Source organism: Martes martes, assembly GCF_963455335.1.
Source record: "Martes martes genome assembly, chromosome: 8".
NCBI lineage: Eukaryota > Metazoa > Chordata > Mammalia > Carnivora > Mustelidae > Martes > Martes martes.
The window spans coordinates 99,894,947-99,912,114 of record NC_137895.1 but is presented as its reverse complement, the minus strand read 5'-3'; the positions used below and the strand labels follow the sequence as shown (position 1 = coordinate 99,912,114).

The 17,168-nt window shown below is 43.7% G+C and overlaps 1 protein-coding gene across 1 annotated transcript; it reads left to right on the top strand.

Moving 5' to 3' along the window:
* Window positions 1-812: 812 nt before the first annotated feature.
* On the top strand, window positions 813-5,228 carry NANOG (Nanog homeobox; the record flags this gene model as incomplete). The annotated part of the gene is made up of 4 exons (XM_080811390.1): window positions 813-963; window positions 3,597-3,862; window positions 4,568-4,654; window positions 4,800-5,228. The coding sequence occupies 4 exons, from the start codon at window positions 813-815 to the stop codon at window positions 5,226-5,228; spliced, it is 933 nt and encodes a 310-aa protein (XP_080667516.1).
* Between the last annotated feature and the right edge of the window lie 11,940 nt (window positions 5,229-17,168).

The following is a 17,168-nucleotide window of genomic DNA, read 5'->3' as shown; positions in this document are numbered from 1 at the left end:
TCGGCAGGTCGGCGGCTACAGCTCTTTTCCTCAGGCTTTTGTTAAAACGGAGACAACAGTCCTGGGGGAAAGACTTGCCCGGCTCTCTGTCTCTCTGAAAGCTAAAAAAAAAAAAAACAAAAAACAATGAGAGCACCTTGAAAACAAATCCTATTTTTAATATCAACTGACACCTTAGCAACACACAATATGTGTTTTATTGTGACCTTAGGGGGACTCGAAGAGGAAAACCAAGCTCCCTGGGTGAAGCTTTTGCCAGCAGTAGCTCCATTTTGAGACCCTAAGGGGTCTTAAATCAGTAAATTAATTGTTCTAGTGGAAGATTCGATCACCTTAGGTAGCCTCAGGTGCATCTCTGATTTGAAAAGATGAAACATGGTGAACCCAGAAATATTTAATTGTTGGGCTTGCCTTTTCTCTCGAGGTCCCAGGCCCCCCGTTTTCCCGTTCCCCACCCAGTCTGGACTACCCGGCAGCCACCTTTTACATGACAATGGCCTTGGTGAGCCTGGCAGACGGGATTAACCGAGAATTCGCAAGGGTGTGTGTGGGCGTGGGGCTGCCAGGAGGGGCGGGTCTGAGGATGGTGGAGGCTTCCTTATAAATCTAGAGCCTTAGAATCTTCACCTTTGGCTCCATTGGGCTCTTTGGCTCTTGCCCTTCCGGCGGTGACCCCCTTCATCCTGTCTTTCTCATACTCTTACTACACCTGGACGTCTTCCTATTCTTCTCGGCGCTTCCACCTGGATCCAGAAGCCTGGGCCTTCCTTACAATCTTGCTCTTTCTCCCCCTCTACCCTCAACTCCCCAACATGAGTGCCGATCCAGCTCCGCCCCAGTGCCTGCCTGGCCCCAGACCGCCCGGGTCTAGGGACTCTTCTCCAGTGCCTGAGGTTTGCAGGCCTGAAGAGAATTATGCGTCCCTACAAATGTCATCTGCTGAGACGCCCCACGCGGAGACGGGTAAGGCAGACACGAATCCTCGGAAAGCTGATCTCCTTGAGGGAACGTGAAGCAGGAGGAGGGTCAGGGTCCTTCATTTCCCTCGTGAGCAGTTGTAGGCCATTCATACTAGCAGGTGTCCCCGGTGAATCCTCTCGGCACCTGTCTCGGTTGTAACTTGGTGGCGGGAGCCCTTTCACCTGTCCCAGGTTGTCATTCGAGAGACGAGGGCCACGGGGTGCCGGCATCTGGACTGTTCACTGCGTATTTGAGCGATGAGTTGCCTAGGCACTGTGGAAACGCAGATGTGTTGGAATAAATGAGCTGATCGTCTTAATCTTCTCGCGGTGCAGAGCACACGCAGTAGGGGTGTCGCTGCTAGAGCCAGAAGTCCTGGCATCGCAGCTGGGGGATGGGGGGAGCTTCAGAACTTTCTGATTAGTCTCTTTCAAGGGAGTGCCAGAAACGGCATGGTAATTGTGAATCTCGCCTTATTGAAACGTTTTTGCCTTTGTGCGACAGGAGTAATCGCCTTTTCTCCCACTCCTGGGCTCTGTGCGAGTTACTAACCCGGGCATTTCTGAGTTTTGGGATCCTGCGATGCCCACGTCTCCTACATCCGGGGATATGTTCATTCCATTTTATGGTAGCTAATTCTAGGTTTACTCTGCTGACAGTGTGGCTAGAGCCCAAATTTGAAACTCTGGTTGGCTTCTAAATGGTGACCACAGGTGGAGGGGGGGTGCTCAGGACACTGTAAAGGTAGTACTTTTTGTAAATCGGGCAGGAGTTGTTGAAAATGAAAATGTAAATTTTTACCATTTTTTTAAAGATCTGTGGTAAAAATCATTTTTAAAAGACTTACGGTAAAGATAATTAAGACTTAAAAATTCTTTACATGATGATTGCCCCTAAAATTAAGCTGTGCAGAAGGAGGAAGTAGGCAACTACTTTAATGGAATGTTAGATTTTAATGTTACCCTGTTTTCCTAAACTTCAGGTTGATGTCCTTTCATAATTTCAAACGTTGGAAATAAAGTACTGAGTCGTGAGAAACAGTTTGGGTATGAGCAAGCAGGCGTAAGCAGGTGGGCATGCCCTCCTTAGCAAGCCAAGTGCAAGTTTGTAGAGAGAGTTGTTAGGAGATGCCCCACCATAGTCCTCTGTCTAGCCCCACTTTCTTTCCTTCTAGCTACTTAAAGGAAGCATAAGATTGTGAATTTTTGCCCCATACAGGTTGTCTTTACTCCATGACAACTGAAATTGAGCATGGGGAATAAATACCTCCGTGCAGTTAAGAGTTTAAGAGGCTACCAAATATAGGTAATACAAGAAATTCATTTTTACTTTATTTTATTATTTTTTTAAAGATTTCATTTGTCGCACAAGCAGGGAGAGGGGAAGGCAGAGGGAGAAGCAGGCTCCCCGTTGAGAAAGGAGCCTGATGCAGGACTTGATCTGAGGACCGTGGGATCATGACCTGAGCCACTCGGGCATCCCAAATAAATTTTTAGTTAGTAAGTCGATATACGCGAAGTCCTGGTGCTAAGCAATTTTCTCTGTCACTTTGCTTTAATCAATGAAGGAACTCCGTGAAGGACAGAAATACTTTCGAAAATGTGGTCCCAGAGCTAGTAAAGGCAGAGTTTGTACTGAAACTGGAGCCTGTCAGAATTCTCAGTTCCTGGGGCGCCTGGGTGGCTCAGTGGGTTAAAGCCTCTGCCTTCGGCTCGGGTCATGATCTCAGAGTCCTGGGATGGAGCCCCACATCGGGCTCTCTGCTCGGCGGGGAGCCTGCTTCCTTCTCTCTCACTGTCTGCCTCTCTGCCTACTTGTGATCTCTGTCAAATAAATAAAAATCTTAAAAAAAAAAGAATTCTCAGTTCCTGCTAGTCCTGGTATTTGGAACTGGGCAGTGGTAAACTGTGGATTTTATTATATTTTTATTTATTAATATTATTATTTTTAAAGATTTTATTTATTTGACAGACAGAGAGAGAGGGAACACAAGCAGGGGGAGTGGGAGAGGGAGAAGCAGGCAAGCTTCCCGCTGAGCAGGGAGCCCAATGCGGGGCTCGATCCCAGGACCATGGGATCATGACCTGAGCTGAAGGCAGAAGCTTAACGACTGAGCCACCCAAGTGCCCCTAAACTGTGGATTTTAGAGGGTCCCCAGAATCTGATGTAGATGATACTACTAAATTTACAGAAGGGAGTCCAGTGGTCATTCCCAGCTTTCTAAGCAGCCACAGTGTGGGCTCTGGAGCATTAATTTGCAGTAAAAAGCTTTTGTCAAAGAGGTTCGAGGGGGCTCCTGGCTGGCTCAGTTAGAGGAGCATGTGACTCTTGATCTTGTAAGTTCGAACCCCGTGTTAAAATAAAATCGTTTAAAAAAAAGGTGTGAGTCCCACTCTGCTTCCCAGCAAGTAAGCTGTTGGCCATGTCCATTGCATGTGAAATGGCCACAACTAGTATACACTTAGTGGGTTGGCATCATACAAAGGTGAGCCAAGTGTTCAGGGTCATGTAAGAGTTTTTATTTACTACCTAATTCTGAGGTTGTGAGAACTTCAAAAATACTTTGGAAACAATAAATTTGTGAGTATGATCTAATCTTTGGAAAGTTTCAGAGAAAAATGTTTTATCCCCGACAGTATCTCCTCTTCCTTCCTCCGTGGACCTGCTTGTTCAGGACAGCCCCGATTCCTCCACCAGTCCCAAGGTGAAACTACCGCCCACTTCTGCAGAGGAGAGAATGGGGAGGAAGGAAGACACGGCCCAGGGCAAGAAACAGAAGATCAGGACCGTGTTCTCTCAAACCCAACTCTATGTCCTCAATGATCGATTTCAGAGGCAGAAATACCTCAGCCTCCAGCAGATGCAAGAACTTTCCAACATTCTGAACCTTAGCTATAAGCAGGTAAGGTGTGTTTTGTTGTCCTTGCAGTGACAAAAAAAGGCTCATTTGCGGATGAGCAGTACTGACATCTGTGTGCTCTGTGTTTGTGTGCCCCCTACCAATAATTTTAATATGAAAGTGGGATCTTGATAACATTTCATGACTGTCTTTATTTTTTTAAGATTTTTATTTATTTAGGGGCACCTGGGTGACTCAGTCGGTTAAAGCCTCTGCCTTCGACTCGGGTTGTGATCCAGGGGTCCTGGGATCGAGCCCCGGATCGGGCTCTCTGCTCAGCAGGGGATCTGCTTCCCATCCTCTCTGCCTGCCTGCTTGTGATCTCTGTCGGATAAATAGATAAAATCTTTAAAAATTTTTTTTTTAATTTTTTAATTTTTTATTTTTTTATTTGACAGAGAGGGCAGAAGGGGAGGGAGAGGCAGTCTAGATCCCAGGACTCCGGGCTCATGACTGAGCCAGAGGCAGACGCTTAGCCAACTGAGCCACCCAGGCACTCCTCATGACCATTTTTAAAGCCAACTAACTTGAGGGGCTTTGACACATACACAGAGCGTTGTTTCCAGATTACAGAAAGGACTCTAGAAGTCTCCATTTTTACGTAGTTGTGCTTGTTAGGGGGGAAAAATGTTAACAATACTCTTTGATCCCTGGTACATGCACACTACCAGTATTTTATATTTTCCTGTCACTTTTTTTTTCTTGTAGGTGAAGACCTGGTTCCAGAACCAGAGAATGAAATGTAAGAGGTGGCAGAAAAACCACTGGCCAAAGGAGAGCAAGAGTGTGACTCAGGTAATGCGAAGCTTTTATTCTTCTGGTTTCTTTTCACTGACTTCTTAGTTTTGTTCATTGCTAAACCAGACAACCGCAGCCACAGACAATTCTGATTTCCCTCCGAGCCTTTCAGTTAATCTGCCATTCTGCCATTCCCTTTCAGAACAGCACAGCAGCCACAGAATACCCGGCCTTCTACTCCTACCACCAGGGGCACCTGATGAACACTTCCGGAAACCTTCCAATATGGAGCAGCCAGACCTGGAATAACCCGAATTGGAGCAACCAGACTTGGAACGGCCAATCTTGGAGCAACCACTCCTGGAACGGCCAGTCTTGGAGCAACCACTCCTGGACCAGTCAGACCTGGTGCCCCCAAGCTTGGAACAGCCAGCTCCACAGCTGTGGAGAGGAATCCCTGCAGCCCCAGATCCAGTTCCAGCAAAATTCCGTCAGCGATTTGGAGGCCCTCTTAGAAACTTCTGGGGAAAGCTATAGTGTAATACAGCAGTCCGCTAAGTATTTTAGTACCCAGCAAATCATGGATTTGTTCCCAAATTACTCTGTGAACATACAGCATGAAGATGTGTGACGACGAGTATATTACTCGATCTTGGTTTGGGCAACGGCTGTATCACGTCTCCTAGGCTTTGTCTTTTAGAGTCCTGTATCTTTGCCTTAATATTGTGTTTCCATTATTCTTACTGTATCTGTTGAGGGGGTACGATTGGAGTCAAAGCTCTCAGTAGCATTGGCTGTGCACAACGTGGAACAGGTGTTTCTGGCTGTAGATAACTGGATACAGTCCTACTGTGGGTATCTTCAGGCTCTAGAATCTAACCTCAAGAATAGGAAGTAAAGATACAAAGACATGTGATGAAGGATAATGGTATTTTCTGAGATAGTGAGGCTTTCTTGTTAACAACCTTAATTTTTAATGGTGAAGGGTAAAACTACAATGTGCTTCGTTGATTTTCTCTGCCCCTTGTGAGGTTTTACTAGAACTGTTAATTCTAGTATTTGTAGAAAGATGTTTTGTATTTTAACGTATCATGGTACTAGTACCAGTTTGGCTGGTTGGTGGATAGGTTTAAGTACAAATAAATAAAAATGCCCACTTTACCCTTTGTTGTCTCTACCTTGGTTTCACCAGTAGTTCAGTGAGTAAAAAATGGACTAAAACAGGGGTTTTTTATTTAGTTTTTAAAGATTTTATTTAACAGAGGGAAAGGGAGAAGCAGGCTCTCTGCTGAGAAAGGAGCCCAGCCCACCAGAGTAGATCCCAGAACCCTGGGATCATGACCTGAGCAGAAAGCAGATGCTTGAGGGACTGACCACCCAGGTGCCCAACATGGGTCTTTTTTTTTTTTTTTTTTAAGATTTTATTTATTTGACAGAGATCACAAGTAGGCAGAGAGAGAAGGGGAAGCAGGCTCCCTTCTGAGCAGAGAGTCCCATGCGGGGCTCGATCCCAGGACCCTGAGATCATGACCTGAGCCGAAGGCAGAGGCTTAACCCACTGAGCCACCCAGGCGCCCCAACATGGGTCTTTATACCGTTAACATGTTGGGGGAACAATTAACTAAAATTTCTCTAGCCACTGAGGAGGCTGCTATCTTAGAAATGAGTAAAGGTAACTCTATATATTTAGTTGCTAGGTGACTAGTCAATTAAATCTGAACTAATTTATTTCCCTTATGTGTGTAATGGTATTGAAACAATAAAATTTGTGGTTATTTGCAGTTAAAAGTTGGGGAAGGGAAGTGACAGACTCTTAGGTTTATAAGAGACTTAAATGTAGGGCAGCCAGAGAAGAGGCTAATAATGGAAGGTAGAGGGGACTAAAGAAAGGGGAAAAGGTTGGCCAGAAATAAGCTTGTTTTAAGATTTTTATTTTTTTAATTTATTTTTTTTTTAAGATTTTATTTATTTATTTGACAGAGATCACAAGTAGGCAGAGAGGCAGGCAGAGAGAGAGAGATGGAAGCAAGCTCCCTGCTGAGCAGAAAGCCCGATGTGGGGCTCGATCCCAAGACCCTGGGATCATGACCTGAGCCAAAGGCAGAGGCTTTAACCCACTGAGCCACCCAGGTGCCCCAAGATTTTTATTTTTTAAGACCTGTAAATGTCAGCTTTTATTAAAAAAAAGAGACCTTATTAAATTTACAGGCCAACTACAAAACACAATGTTTTAAAGTAAAAATCAATGTTAACATAGACTGTTGCAGAGACTAATATGTAATAAGTTCTGAGGCAAATATGCAATAGACATTTTTGTCCAGGTAAGTTATGTTCTCACCTTAGGATAGGCTAGGCAGACCTCTATGAATGATACTAATACTTTTTTTTTCACTATCTTCTCATTCTGGCTCACCCCTGAATGGGTCTGGTTGAGTCAGTCTACCTTCCTCAGTGGCCTTCCAGCTCCACAGGAACATCCATTTCCCGAAGCAGCAGAGTGAGGCAGTTTTCCTGGTCCTTTCCCTCGTGGTTCCCCCAATTGTCCAATGTTGTGAAACCTTATCCAAACTATCTAGACATTTGACAGAAGAAATCGGGGATAATTTCTGCCAAGGCCTGAGGACAACACAAAATCTTCAGCTGTCTGCTATTTGAGTTTTGTGCCAGGTATTGTATTATGAATGGAGAAGATAATAAAAACAGCACTGATCACGGGGCACCTGGGTGGTTCAGTGGGTTAAAGCCTCTGCCTTCGGCTCAGGTCATGGTCCCAGGGTCCTGGGATGGAGCCTGCACTTGGGGTGGGGGGGGGGGGTCTCTGCTCAGCAGGGAGCCTGCTTCCTCCTCTCTCTGCCTGTCTCTCTGCCTACTTGTGATCTCTGTCAAGTAAATAAATCTTTAAAAAACAAAAAGAGCACTGATCCACCAATTAAAATAGTACATGAAATCACTTCTTAATCCCCACATTTTAGTTTTGTAATTCAACCAGATTTGAATATGACATTTCATAGCATCTCACTGTTCTGCCACTTTTTTTCTCTTAAATTTTTTTTCTTAAATACTGTATCACTGGGCCCCTGGCTTGCTCAGCTGGTGGAGCCCTGACTCTTGATCTCAAGAGTCCTGAGTTCAGACCCCACATCAGGAATAGTGCTTACTTTAAAAAATTAAAAAAGAAAATAATACATCACATTTTTACAAAATTCTTTACATGTAGTGAATTGCCAATACATCTGAGGAAATACTAAATGATGACCCAGAGCCTAGAAATGGGAAAATAGTGATTATAAAGTGATAGTCTTAGGGAAACTTCAAAGTTAGCTCTCCAGTACTGAACCTTCCCTGCATAAGCGATGTTTTAACACCCCTGACTGCTGCTTGTTTTTGCTTTGGATTAAGTTCAGCTATAAGACATTGGGAATAGGCAAGGAAATGGCTAAGAATTAAAGATTTAGAGCAGCAAAAAGAACACTTTTTTTTTCTTTTTTAAGATTTTATTTATTTGAGAGAACAAGCTAGGGGAGGGGCAGAGAGAGACAGAGAAGCGGACTCCAGGGACTTGATTCTGGGACTCCAGAATCATGACCTGAGCCAAAGACAGACGCTTAACCGACAGGCACCAAGGCACCCCCAACACCTATTTAAGAAATACTAGAAGAGGGGCGCCTGGGTGGCTCAGTGGGTTAAGCCTCTGCCTTCGGCTCAGGTCATGGTCTCAGGGTCCTGGGATCGAGCCCCACATCGGGCTCTCTGCTCAGCAGGGAGCCTGCTTCCTCTCTCTCTGCCTGCCTCTCTGCCTACTTGTGATCTCTGTCTGTCAAATAAATAAAAAATATTAAAAAAAATACTAGAAGGGAAAAGTAAAGATTGAAAGGAAAGAAGAACAAAGGAGAAAGATGATTTCTGGTGTTCCACCTTCTCCTTTGGAAATTAGGAATTCTGGAAATGCCGTTCACCCACTCTTCTTCCCAAAAGGTGAGTGTTAGGGTAAAGACAAAACCCCAAAGGCAGAAGAAGACAGTGAAATCCAGGATCATCAGGGAACCAGAGAGAGTCTGCATTTAAGATAGGACCTCTTGGGTGCGTGGGTGGCTCTGTGAATTAGACATCTGTCTGGCACTCTGGTAACTATCTCAGTGTCCTGGGATTTAGCCCCCCATCGGGCTTTCTGCTAGGCGGGGAGCCTGCTTCTCCCTCTCACTCTGCCTCTCCCCTCCCCCTTACTCGTGCTCTCTTTCAAATAAATAAATAAAATCTTTAAAAGATATAATAAGTTGGGGGTGCCTGGGTGGCTTAGTCATTAAGCGGCTGCCTTTTGCTCAGGTTATGATCCCAGGGTCCTGGGATCAAGCCCCACGTAGGGCTCCCTGCTCAGCAAGGAGACTGCTTCTCCCTCTCCCACTCTCGCTGTTTCTGTTCTCTCTGTCGCTGTATCTCTCTCTGTCAAATAACTCAATAAAATCTTTTAAAAAGAGAGATATAATAAGTTGGGGCGCCTGGGTGGCTCAGTTGGTTAAGCAGCTGCCTTCGGCTAAGGTCATGATCACAGGGTCCTGGCATCGAGCCCCACATTGGGCTTCTTGCTCAGCCAGGAGCCTACTTCTCCCTAGCCTGCCCTTCTCCCTGCTTGTGCTTGCTCTCTGTGTCTCTTGCTTGCTCACTCCGTGTTAAATAAATACATAAGAGATAAATAAATTAATAAAAGATTGGACCTCTTCCTCCCTCCCTCGCCAAAAAGGGTGTTTTTATGAAAGCACAGGGACAGAGCCCACAGGCAGAGAGAAGATTCCTGGACTTTTTAGATTGAAAAATTAAAACTTGCTATTAAGAACAAATTTAAGGGGCGCCTGTGTGGCTCAGATGGTTGGGTGCCTGCCTTCGGCTCAGGTCATGATCCCGGGGTCCTGGGATCAAGCCCCACATTGGGCTCCCTGCTCAGCAGGGGGCCTGCTTCTCCCTCTTTCTCCCCATTGTCCCCCCTTGCTTGTGTTCTCTTGCTCTGTCAAATAAATAAAATCTTTTAAAAAAAGACTTAAAAAAGAAAAGAACAAACTTAAGCAATAGAGAAATGAATCATAAAGTGAACCTAGTAAGCACAGTTTATTTAATTTCTACAGATATTTTAGTATGTATAATATGGGTGGTTTTATGCGAATTTTTACGGATACCATACATTTTCCTCTAAAAGTTTGTTGTATATCTTTTCCACTTAGCATTATATCATCAACCTCTTTGCAAGTCAGAATTTGGAGGTGTATATCTATTTGGAAGAATCTTAAATATTGATAATTACCTTTTAAAAAATTTATTTATGTATTTATTTAGGGCATCTCTATACCCAACATGAGGCCAGAACTCACAACCCCAAGATCAAGAGTCACATGCTCTTCCAATGAAGCCAGGCAGGCACCCTGATAATTATGTTTTTAAAAAGGATTTGGGGCACCTGGGTGGCTCAGTGGGTTAAAGCCTCTGCCTTCGGCTCAGGTCATGATCCCAGAGTCCTGGGATCGAGCCCCGCATCGGGCTCTCTGCTCCGTGGAGAGCCTGCTTTCTCCTCTCTCTCTGCCTGCCTCTCTGCCTACTTGTGATCTCTGTCTGTCAAATAAATGAATAAATAAATAAATAAAATCTTAAAAAAATTTTTTTTTTAATTTAAAAAAATCTTAAAAAAAAAAAAGGGATTTATTCTCCTAAATGTATCAGCCAAGGTTGAGATGGTTTCTTTCTTGAATATTCTTTATCAAAACATTTCTGATATGAAGAACATAAAGATGAAGTTGAGGTAGTTGAACGAAGGGGAAGATTAGTTTTGGGGACTCTTCTTAAGATCTCGGTGTGACTTTGTCATTCCCTTAAAAAACAAAACAAAACAAAACAAAAAACCCTACTCATACAATATTAAAACAAGATTATTACATAAAATTAACTTTAATTTTTTTTAATTTTTAAAAAGATTTTATTTATTTATTTGACAGAGAGAGAGACAGCAAGAGCAGGAACACGGGCAGGGGGAGTGGGAGAGGGAGAAGCAGGCTTCCATGACCCAAGGATCAGGACCTGAGATGAAGACAGATGCTTAACCATCTGAGCCACCCAGGCACCCCTAAAGTTAACTTAAAAAAATTTTTTTTAAACTTATTTATTTGAGAGACAGACAGAGATACCAAGAGAGAGCACAAGTGGAGAGGAGAGGGAGAGGTGGGCTCCTGGCTAAGCAAAGAGTCTGATGGGGGATCAGATTCCAGGACCCTGGGATCATGACCAGAGCTGAAGGCAGACTTTTAACCCACTGAGCCACCCAGGCGCCCCTAAAGTTAACTTTTTTTTTTAAAGTTAAGTTTTTTTTTTTTTTTTTAAGATTTTATTTGTTTGACAGACAGAGATCACAAGTAGGAAGAAAGGCAGGCAGAGAGAGAGGAAGGGAAGCAGGCTCCCTGCTGAGCAGAGAGCCAGATGCGATGTGGGGCTCCATCCCAGGACCCCAGGACCCCAGGACCCCAGGACCATGACCAGAGCTGAAGGCAGAGGCTTTAACCCACTGAGCCACCCAGGCACCCCTAAAGTTAACATTTTTAACATCATTGTTAACTTTTAAATTATCTTTGCAGACATTTCCATGTGTATACATGACACACAACAGAATTATAACACAATTTTCCTATCAAAATACGGAATTCCATCATGCATTTTGTTCTGCAACCTCCTTTTTCTACTTAAGAATATATCAGGGAAAAAAAAATATTCGTATGTCATAGAGGGGGTGCCCAGCTGGCTCAGTCAGGAGAGTGAGTGACTCCTGATCTCCAGGTTTGTGAGTTCAAGTCCCAGGTAGGGCAGAGAGCTTACTTACAATAAATAAATAAATAAGATCAAATGGATGGTGCATGTGAACACAGAAACACGAGTGGGTTTTGTTTTTTGTTTTATGGGTTTTTTTGTTTGTTTAGTAATCTTTATACCCAAAGTGGGGCTCAAACCCACTGACCCGGAGATCAAGAATAGCATGCTAACCAACTGAGCCAACCAGGTGTTTTGTTGTTGTTGTTTATGGTTTGGGTTTTTTTTATTTTTTATTTTTTAACAGTTTTTAAAAATCTATTTGACAGAGAGGGAACACAAACAGGGGGAATGGGAGAGGGAGAAGCAGGCTTCCCACTAAGCGGGGAACCCCAGGACCCGATAACCATGACCTGAGTGGAAGGCAGACGCTCAATGACTTAGACACCCAGGTGCCCTGTTCTTTTGTTTTCAAAGAATGTATCATAGAGATTTGTCCACGTGAGTAAATTAAGATCTGACTCAATTGTTGTATAATATTACCTATTACAGATGCACTACAACTTATTTAAAATTGCTTCCATTTTGGTTATTTGCCACTATATTAACACACACACACATATATATATATTTATTATATATATAAAATATATGTATATATATATATATATATATATATATATAACTATATATAGGGACACCTGGGTGGCTCAGCCGGTTAAGCAGCTGCCTTTGGCTCAGGTCATGATCCCAGGGTCCTGGAATCGAGTCCCACATGGGGCTCCTTGCTCAGCAAGGAGTCTGCTTCTCCCTCTGCTTGCCTCTCCCCCTGCTTGTGCTCACTCTCTGTCTGATTAAAAAGGAAAAAAAAAGTACAAATAAAATTAAAAATCCGGTTTTAAAAAAATATATATATAAACATATATAACATATATAAAATATATATAACAATATAAACAGAAATATGTATAACATACATATATGTATTATATAATAAATACCTAGGAAGGCAGAAGATTGCTGTTTGAGAATAAAGTTAATAAAAGCAAAAAAAAAAAAATTCACTGTCTTCATAAGTAAGCCACATAAAAGCTTGAAGAAGTTGCCAAGAAGAATTAGGAGCGGTTGCAAACTCAATTTAAAGCCGTTGAGCTTATCCTTGTGGTCACAGACTCACCCAGAACATATACTAGCAAAATAGAGAGAAGGCACAAAGGTGAATTACTTACAAATTCACCTGCCAGCCCCTCCATCTTTTCACTTCCTTTTCTTTTGGAAAATCTTGCTCTCTCCACCTTCGAAAAGGACGTGGTTGTTAACTTCCAGTGTCCTATTTTATTTGCTTTACCATATTCTAGTTTTTAAAACTCACGTTTTCTTCCTGTTCGGCTTGCATTTCCCTCCCAGTTTCTACCTGAAAGGGAGAAGCACCCTTGGGTCGATCTGCCTGGCTCTCCTGAATTTCACAGTCTGGCTTCAAAGCTCTCGAGTGGGAGGATTAGAAGCCTTGCTTACTGAATTTCAAGCACCTGGTTCTCCGGGTAAAGGACATGCTTCATTCTGTTCTGAATAATCCTATGCAGAAAACTTCGTGTCTACAGGGAAAAAACAGGCCAGGACTGCAAACCTAAAGGTAAAGGCAGACACCCGCCAGACAGGGGCAGGAAAGTCGGGGAGGAACTTTAGTAAATATTGCTTGCCCCCTGGGGGCCAGTGAGCTTCGCCTCAAGCGGGAGATAAAGGGAATTTGTTAAATAAAGAAGCCAGTTGGGGCAGACAAAAGCTTAAGGCGCAGGAAGTTAGTTTGACTAAGGATGCTGGAAGGTAGGCATTTGAATAGGCGCCTTTGTGTGGGGTTGCAGTGAAACCCCACTGAAAAGCAACAGCAGCCGCTGGTGGCCGGGGCTCTCCTTAAAAGAGTCCTAGTTTCTGGGTGGTTGATGGACCACTCTGTGCTCCTAGAAGAAAGCGTTCTTGGGGATTTTGAAAGGTTAAGGTAAGAAAGGACTGGAATACAGTGGTAGCGCTACCTCCCCGTGTATGAGCCTGCAAGGCATCAGAAGAGCAGGCGCATCAAATATAGACGCTAGACTGGTCTTCAACCCATTTCCTCAAATTCTCAGGGCACGGGGTATGCGCATATGCGATACACGCGCTCAGGACGGGTGCAAGTGGTGTTCCCAGGACAGGTCTCTGGTGCATGACTCGGGGCAAAGGCGGAGGACGAGAACTTGACATTGGTGGGCCGGGCTTCTGCAGAAGGAAGGTACCTGGACACAAACCCACAGGCTTCCTCTTTCGCAGACACCGCGGCCAGCACTCCTAGCTCTCCTTAGCTTGATGAACAGCTATGGAACTTATTTTCAGTACCTGAGCAGAGTATTCGGGGGGCTGGATTGGGGGGGGTCAATGATGGGTGGCCATGTTAAGTTCATAGTTACAGCTGTGTAAGAGTATTCAGGGTTAGGCTAAAGAAGAGTATTAGGTGCCTCTTTCCATTTCTTTCTGGGCTCTCTGCATCTGTACTCTGCCTATCTAAATCTAATCTGTCTTACTGATTACTAATTGATCTATAATTTTTTAAAGATTTTTTTTCTAAAGTCATCTCCGCAACCAATGCGGGGTGAACTCACAACCACGAGATCAAGAGTCACATGCTGCACCCACTGAGCCACGGAGGCCCCCTGACTTACCTCTAATTAATGTGCTTCCTGTGTTACATACATTCCAATTGTTTCCCATGGTTGAAGTGAATATTCTCAACAATATAGTAAGTGCACATTAAGCCAGATTAGCCACACAGTTCCTGTCCTTTTTGCAACCCTAGATCTTCCTTGATTCTCAGCCTTCTCTACATGCCAGATCTCATTTCCTAAATCTCAAACCCTTCCTCAGCCACTTAATCTACTACTGTCATACTTAACATTCCCCAAATTGTGTAGGTTTTGCTGGTCTCTTGGGTGCTGCCCGAGGAACCCTTAAGCACAAATAAGCTAATTTCCGCTGGTTCTTTGATCAATTCTTATTTATTACGTCAAGAAAAAGGGTTCTTTTTTTTTTTTTTTAAGATTTTATTTGCCAGAGAGAGAGCAAGAGTCCAAGCAGGCTCCCCGCTGAGCAAGGAGCCTGATGTGGGACTCAATCCCACAACCCTGGCACCATGACCTGAGTTGAAGGCAGGCGATTAAGGGACTGAGCCACCCATGAGTGCCAAGGGTTCTTTTTTATCTGTTCAGACTCTGCACTCTGCAGTCTTCATCAGGGTAAGAGAGAGATGATGATTATTAACTCCCGTCAGTGGCTCTTCACTGTGTCTTTCCTTATGCCACTTGCATTTTCCAAAAGAATAAAGAAAAATAAGCCAGTTTTGGGGCACCTGGGTGGCTCAGTCATTTAAGTGTCTGCCTTCGGCTCCGGTCCTGATCCCAGAGTCCTGGGATGAGCCCACACCAGCCTCCCTGCTCAGCGGGAGCCTGCTTCACCCTCTCTTCCCCACTCATGCACTCTTCTCACTATCTTATTTCTCTCTCTCAAATAAATAAATAATAAATTTTAAAAGATTTTATTTATGTCAGAGAAAGGTAGAGAGAGCACAAGCCGGGGGAGTGGCAGGCAGAGGGAGAAGCAGGCTCCCGGCTGAGCAGAAAGCCCGATGCCGGGCTCGATCCCAGGACCCAGAGACCATGACCTGAGCTGAAGGCAGAGGCTTAAGCTACTGAGCCACCCAGGCACCCTATATATATTTTTTCTTTTCTTTCTTGAATTAGGCTCCACACCCAACATGGGGCTCGAATTCACCACCCTGAGATCAAGAGTCACATGCCCCACGGACTGAGCCAGCTAGGTGCCCCTCCAATATTTTTTATTTGTTTACTTCTCTCTTTAGTTCTGTCCATTTTTACTTTATGTATTCTTGAATAATTTTTTGATCCAAGACTAAGGCATTAGGCCTTCCTGATATTGTATTTTATTTTATTTTAATTTATTTGACAGACAGAGATCACAAGTAGGCAGAGAGGCAGGCAGAGAGAGAGAGGGAGAAGCAGGCTCCCTGCTGAGCAGAGAGTGGGCCTCAGGGCTTGATCCCAGGACCCTGAGATCATGGCCTGAGCCAAAGGCAGAGAGTCTTTAACCCATTGAGCAACCCAGGTGCCCCAGGCCTTCCTGATATATTGATTTATTTTGTTGTTTCTTAAAAATCATTTATCATCCTGTTATTCTTTTTCTTTTAAAGATTTTATTTATTTATTTGAGAGAGATAGAGAAGCAGTGGTGCGGGGCAGAGGGAGGGAGAGAGAGAGAAGCAGACTCCCCGCTGAGCAGGAGGCCAGATGTAGGGCTGGATCCCAAGACCCAGGTATCATGACCAAACCAAAGACAACCAGCCACTCAACTGACTGAGCCATCCGGTACCCCTCTATTATTTTTTAATACTCTCTTATCTTGGGGGCGCCAGGGTGGCTCAGTGGGTTAAATTCTCTGCCTTCGGCTCGGGTCATGATCCCAGGGCCCTGGGATCAAGCCCCGCATCGGGCTCTCTGCAGGCGGGGAGCCTGCTTCCCCTTCTCTCTCTGCCTGCCTCTCTGCCTACTTGTGATCTCTGTCTGTCAAATAAATAAATAAAATCTTTAAAATAATAATAATAATAATAATACTCTCTTATCTTGAAATATATTTTGTCTGAAATCCTCCCATTCTGTTCTGATCCCATGACAATCAAATTTTCAACACCATCACTCCACCAAAATTGTTCCTCTCAAGATCACTTATGATCAGGGTGCCTGGGTAGCTCAGTAGGTTAAAGCCTCTGCCTTCAGCTCAGGTCATGGTCCCAGGGTCCTAGGATCGAGCCCCACATCGGGCTCTCTGCTTGGCGGGGAGCCTGCTTCCCCCTCTCTCTCTGCCTGCTTCTCTGCCTACTTGTGATCTCTGTCAAATAAATAAATAAAATAAAATTTAAAAAGGTCACTTATGATCTCCATATTGCTAAACACAATGGCAATTCTCAGCCCTTGTCTTAACTAGACTATAAGGAGGAAATCAACCTTTCCATAATAAAAAATAACCAAGTCACCTATTAAGATAAGCATTCAATTAATAGAAAAGATGGTAAATGTTTAACTCCCTTGGACAAACATCATAGCACATTTACAGAAATTAAGTATTATATTCTTTTTGTTATTCTAAACAGCGTTATCTTTTTGTTTTCAAAGATATGTAATCAGTATCTCTTTCACATGTATGTTATCAGTATGCCTTTTCAGTAACCTTTTTGGAGATTGCTAATTTATAGTACCGTCCACCTTTTCCTTACCTGCTAAGTGTCAAAGTCTAATCTTTCATACAGGTGTCATGAAGCCCTTCCTTCTCTACTCAGCCCCAGCAAATCCTGGGAGTGGGTCTTTGGTATATTAACATATAAAAGGAGACCCTACAATTTTCATTTTAAAGCCTGGGGTGCTGGTACTTTGATCCTGTCTTGTAAGCATTTTGCTTACTTTATACATTATAATTCTCATAAATTACAATGTTTTCTAATTTGTTTCTATGGTCTTTTTCTACAGAAAACTGGCATATTACTGGAAGGATCTGGACTGTAAGAACAGTATATGAGACTACTATTGGTCCTTCAAAATTGAGGGGCCCTAAAAAACCTGCTCTATTTGTCCTAGTTTGGAAGAATTCAAGAAACTTGACCTCTAGTTACCTGGGGTGATGTTCTTGCAATTAATCAAAATAAGAAATGATGGGAGGGCCTAAGTTCTTTGGCCTGACCGCAGTTGGGAACCAA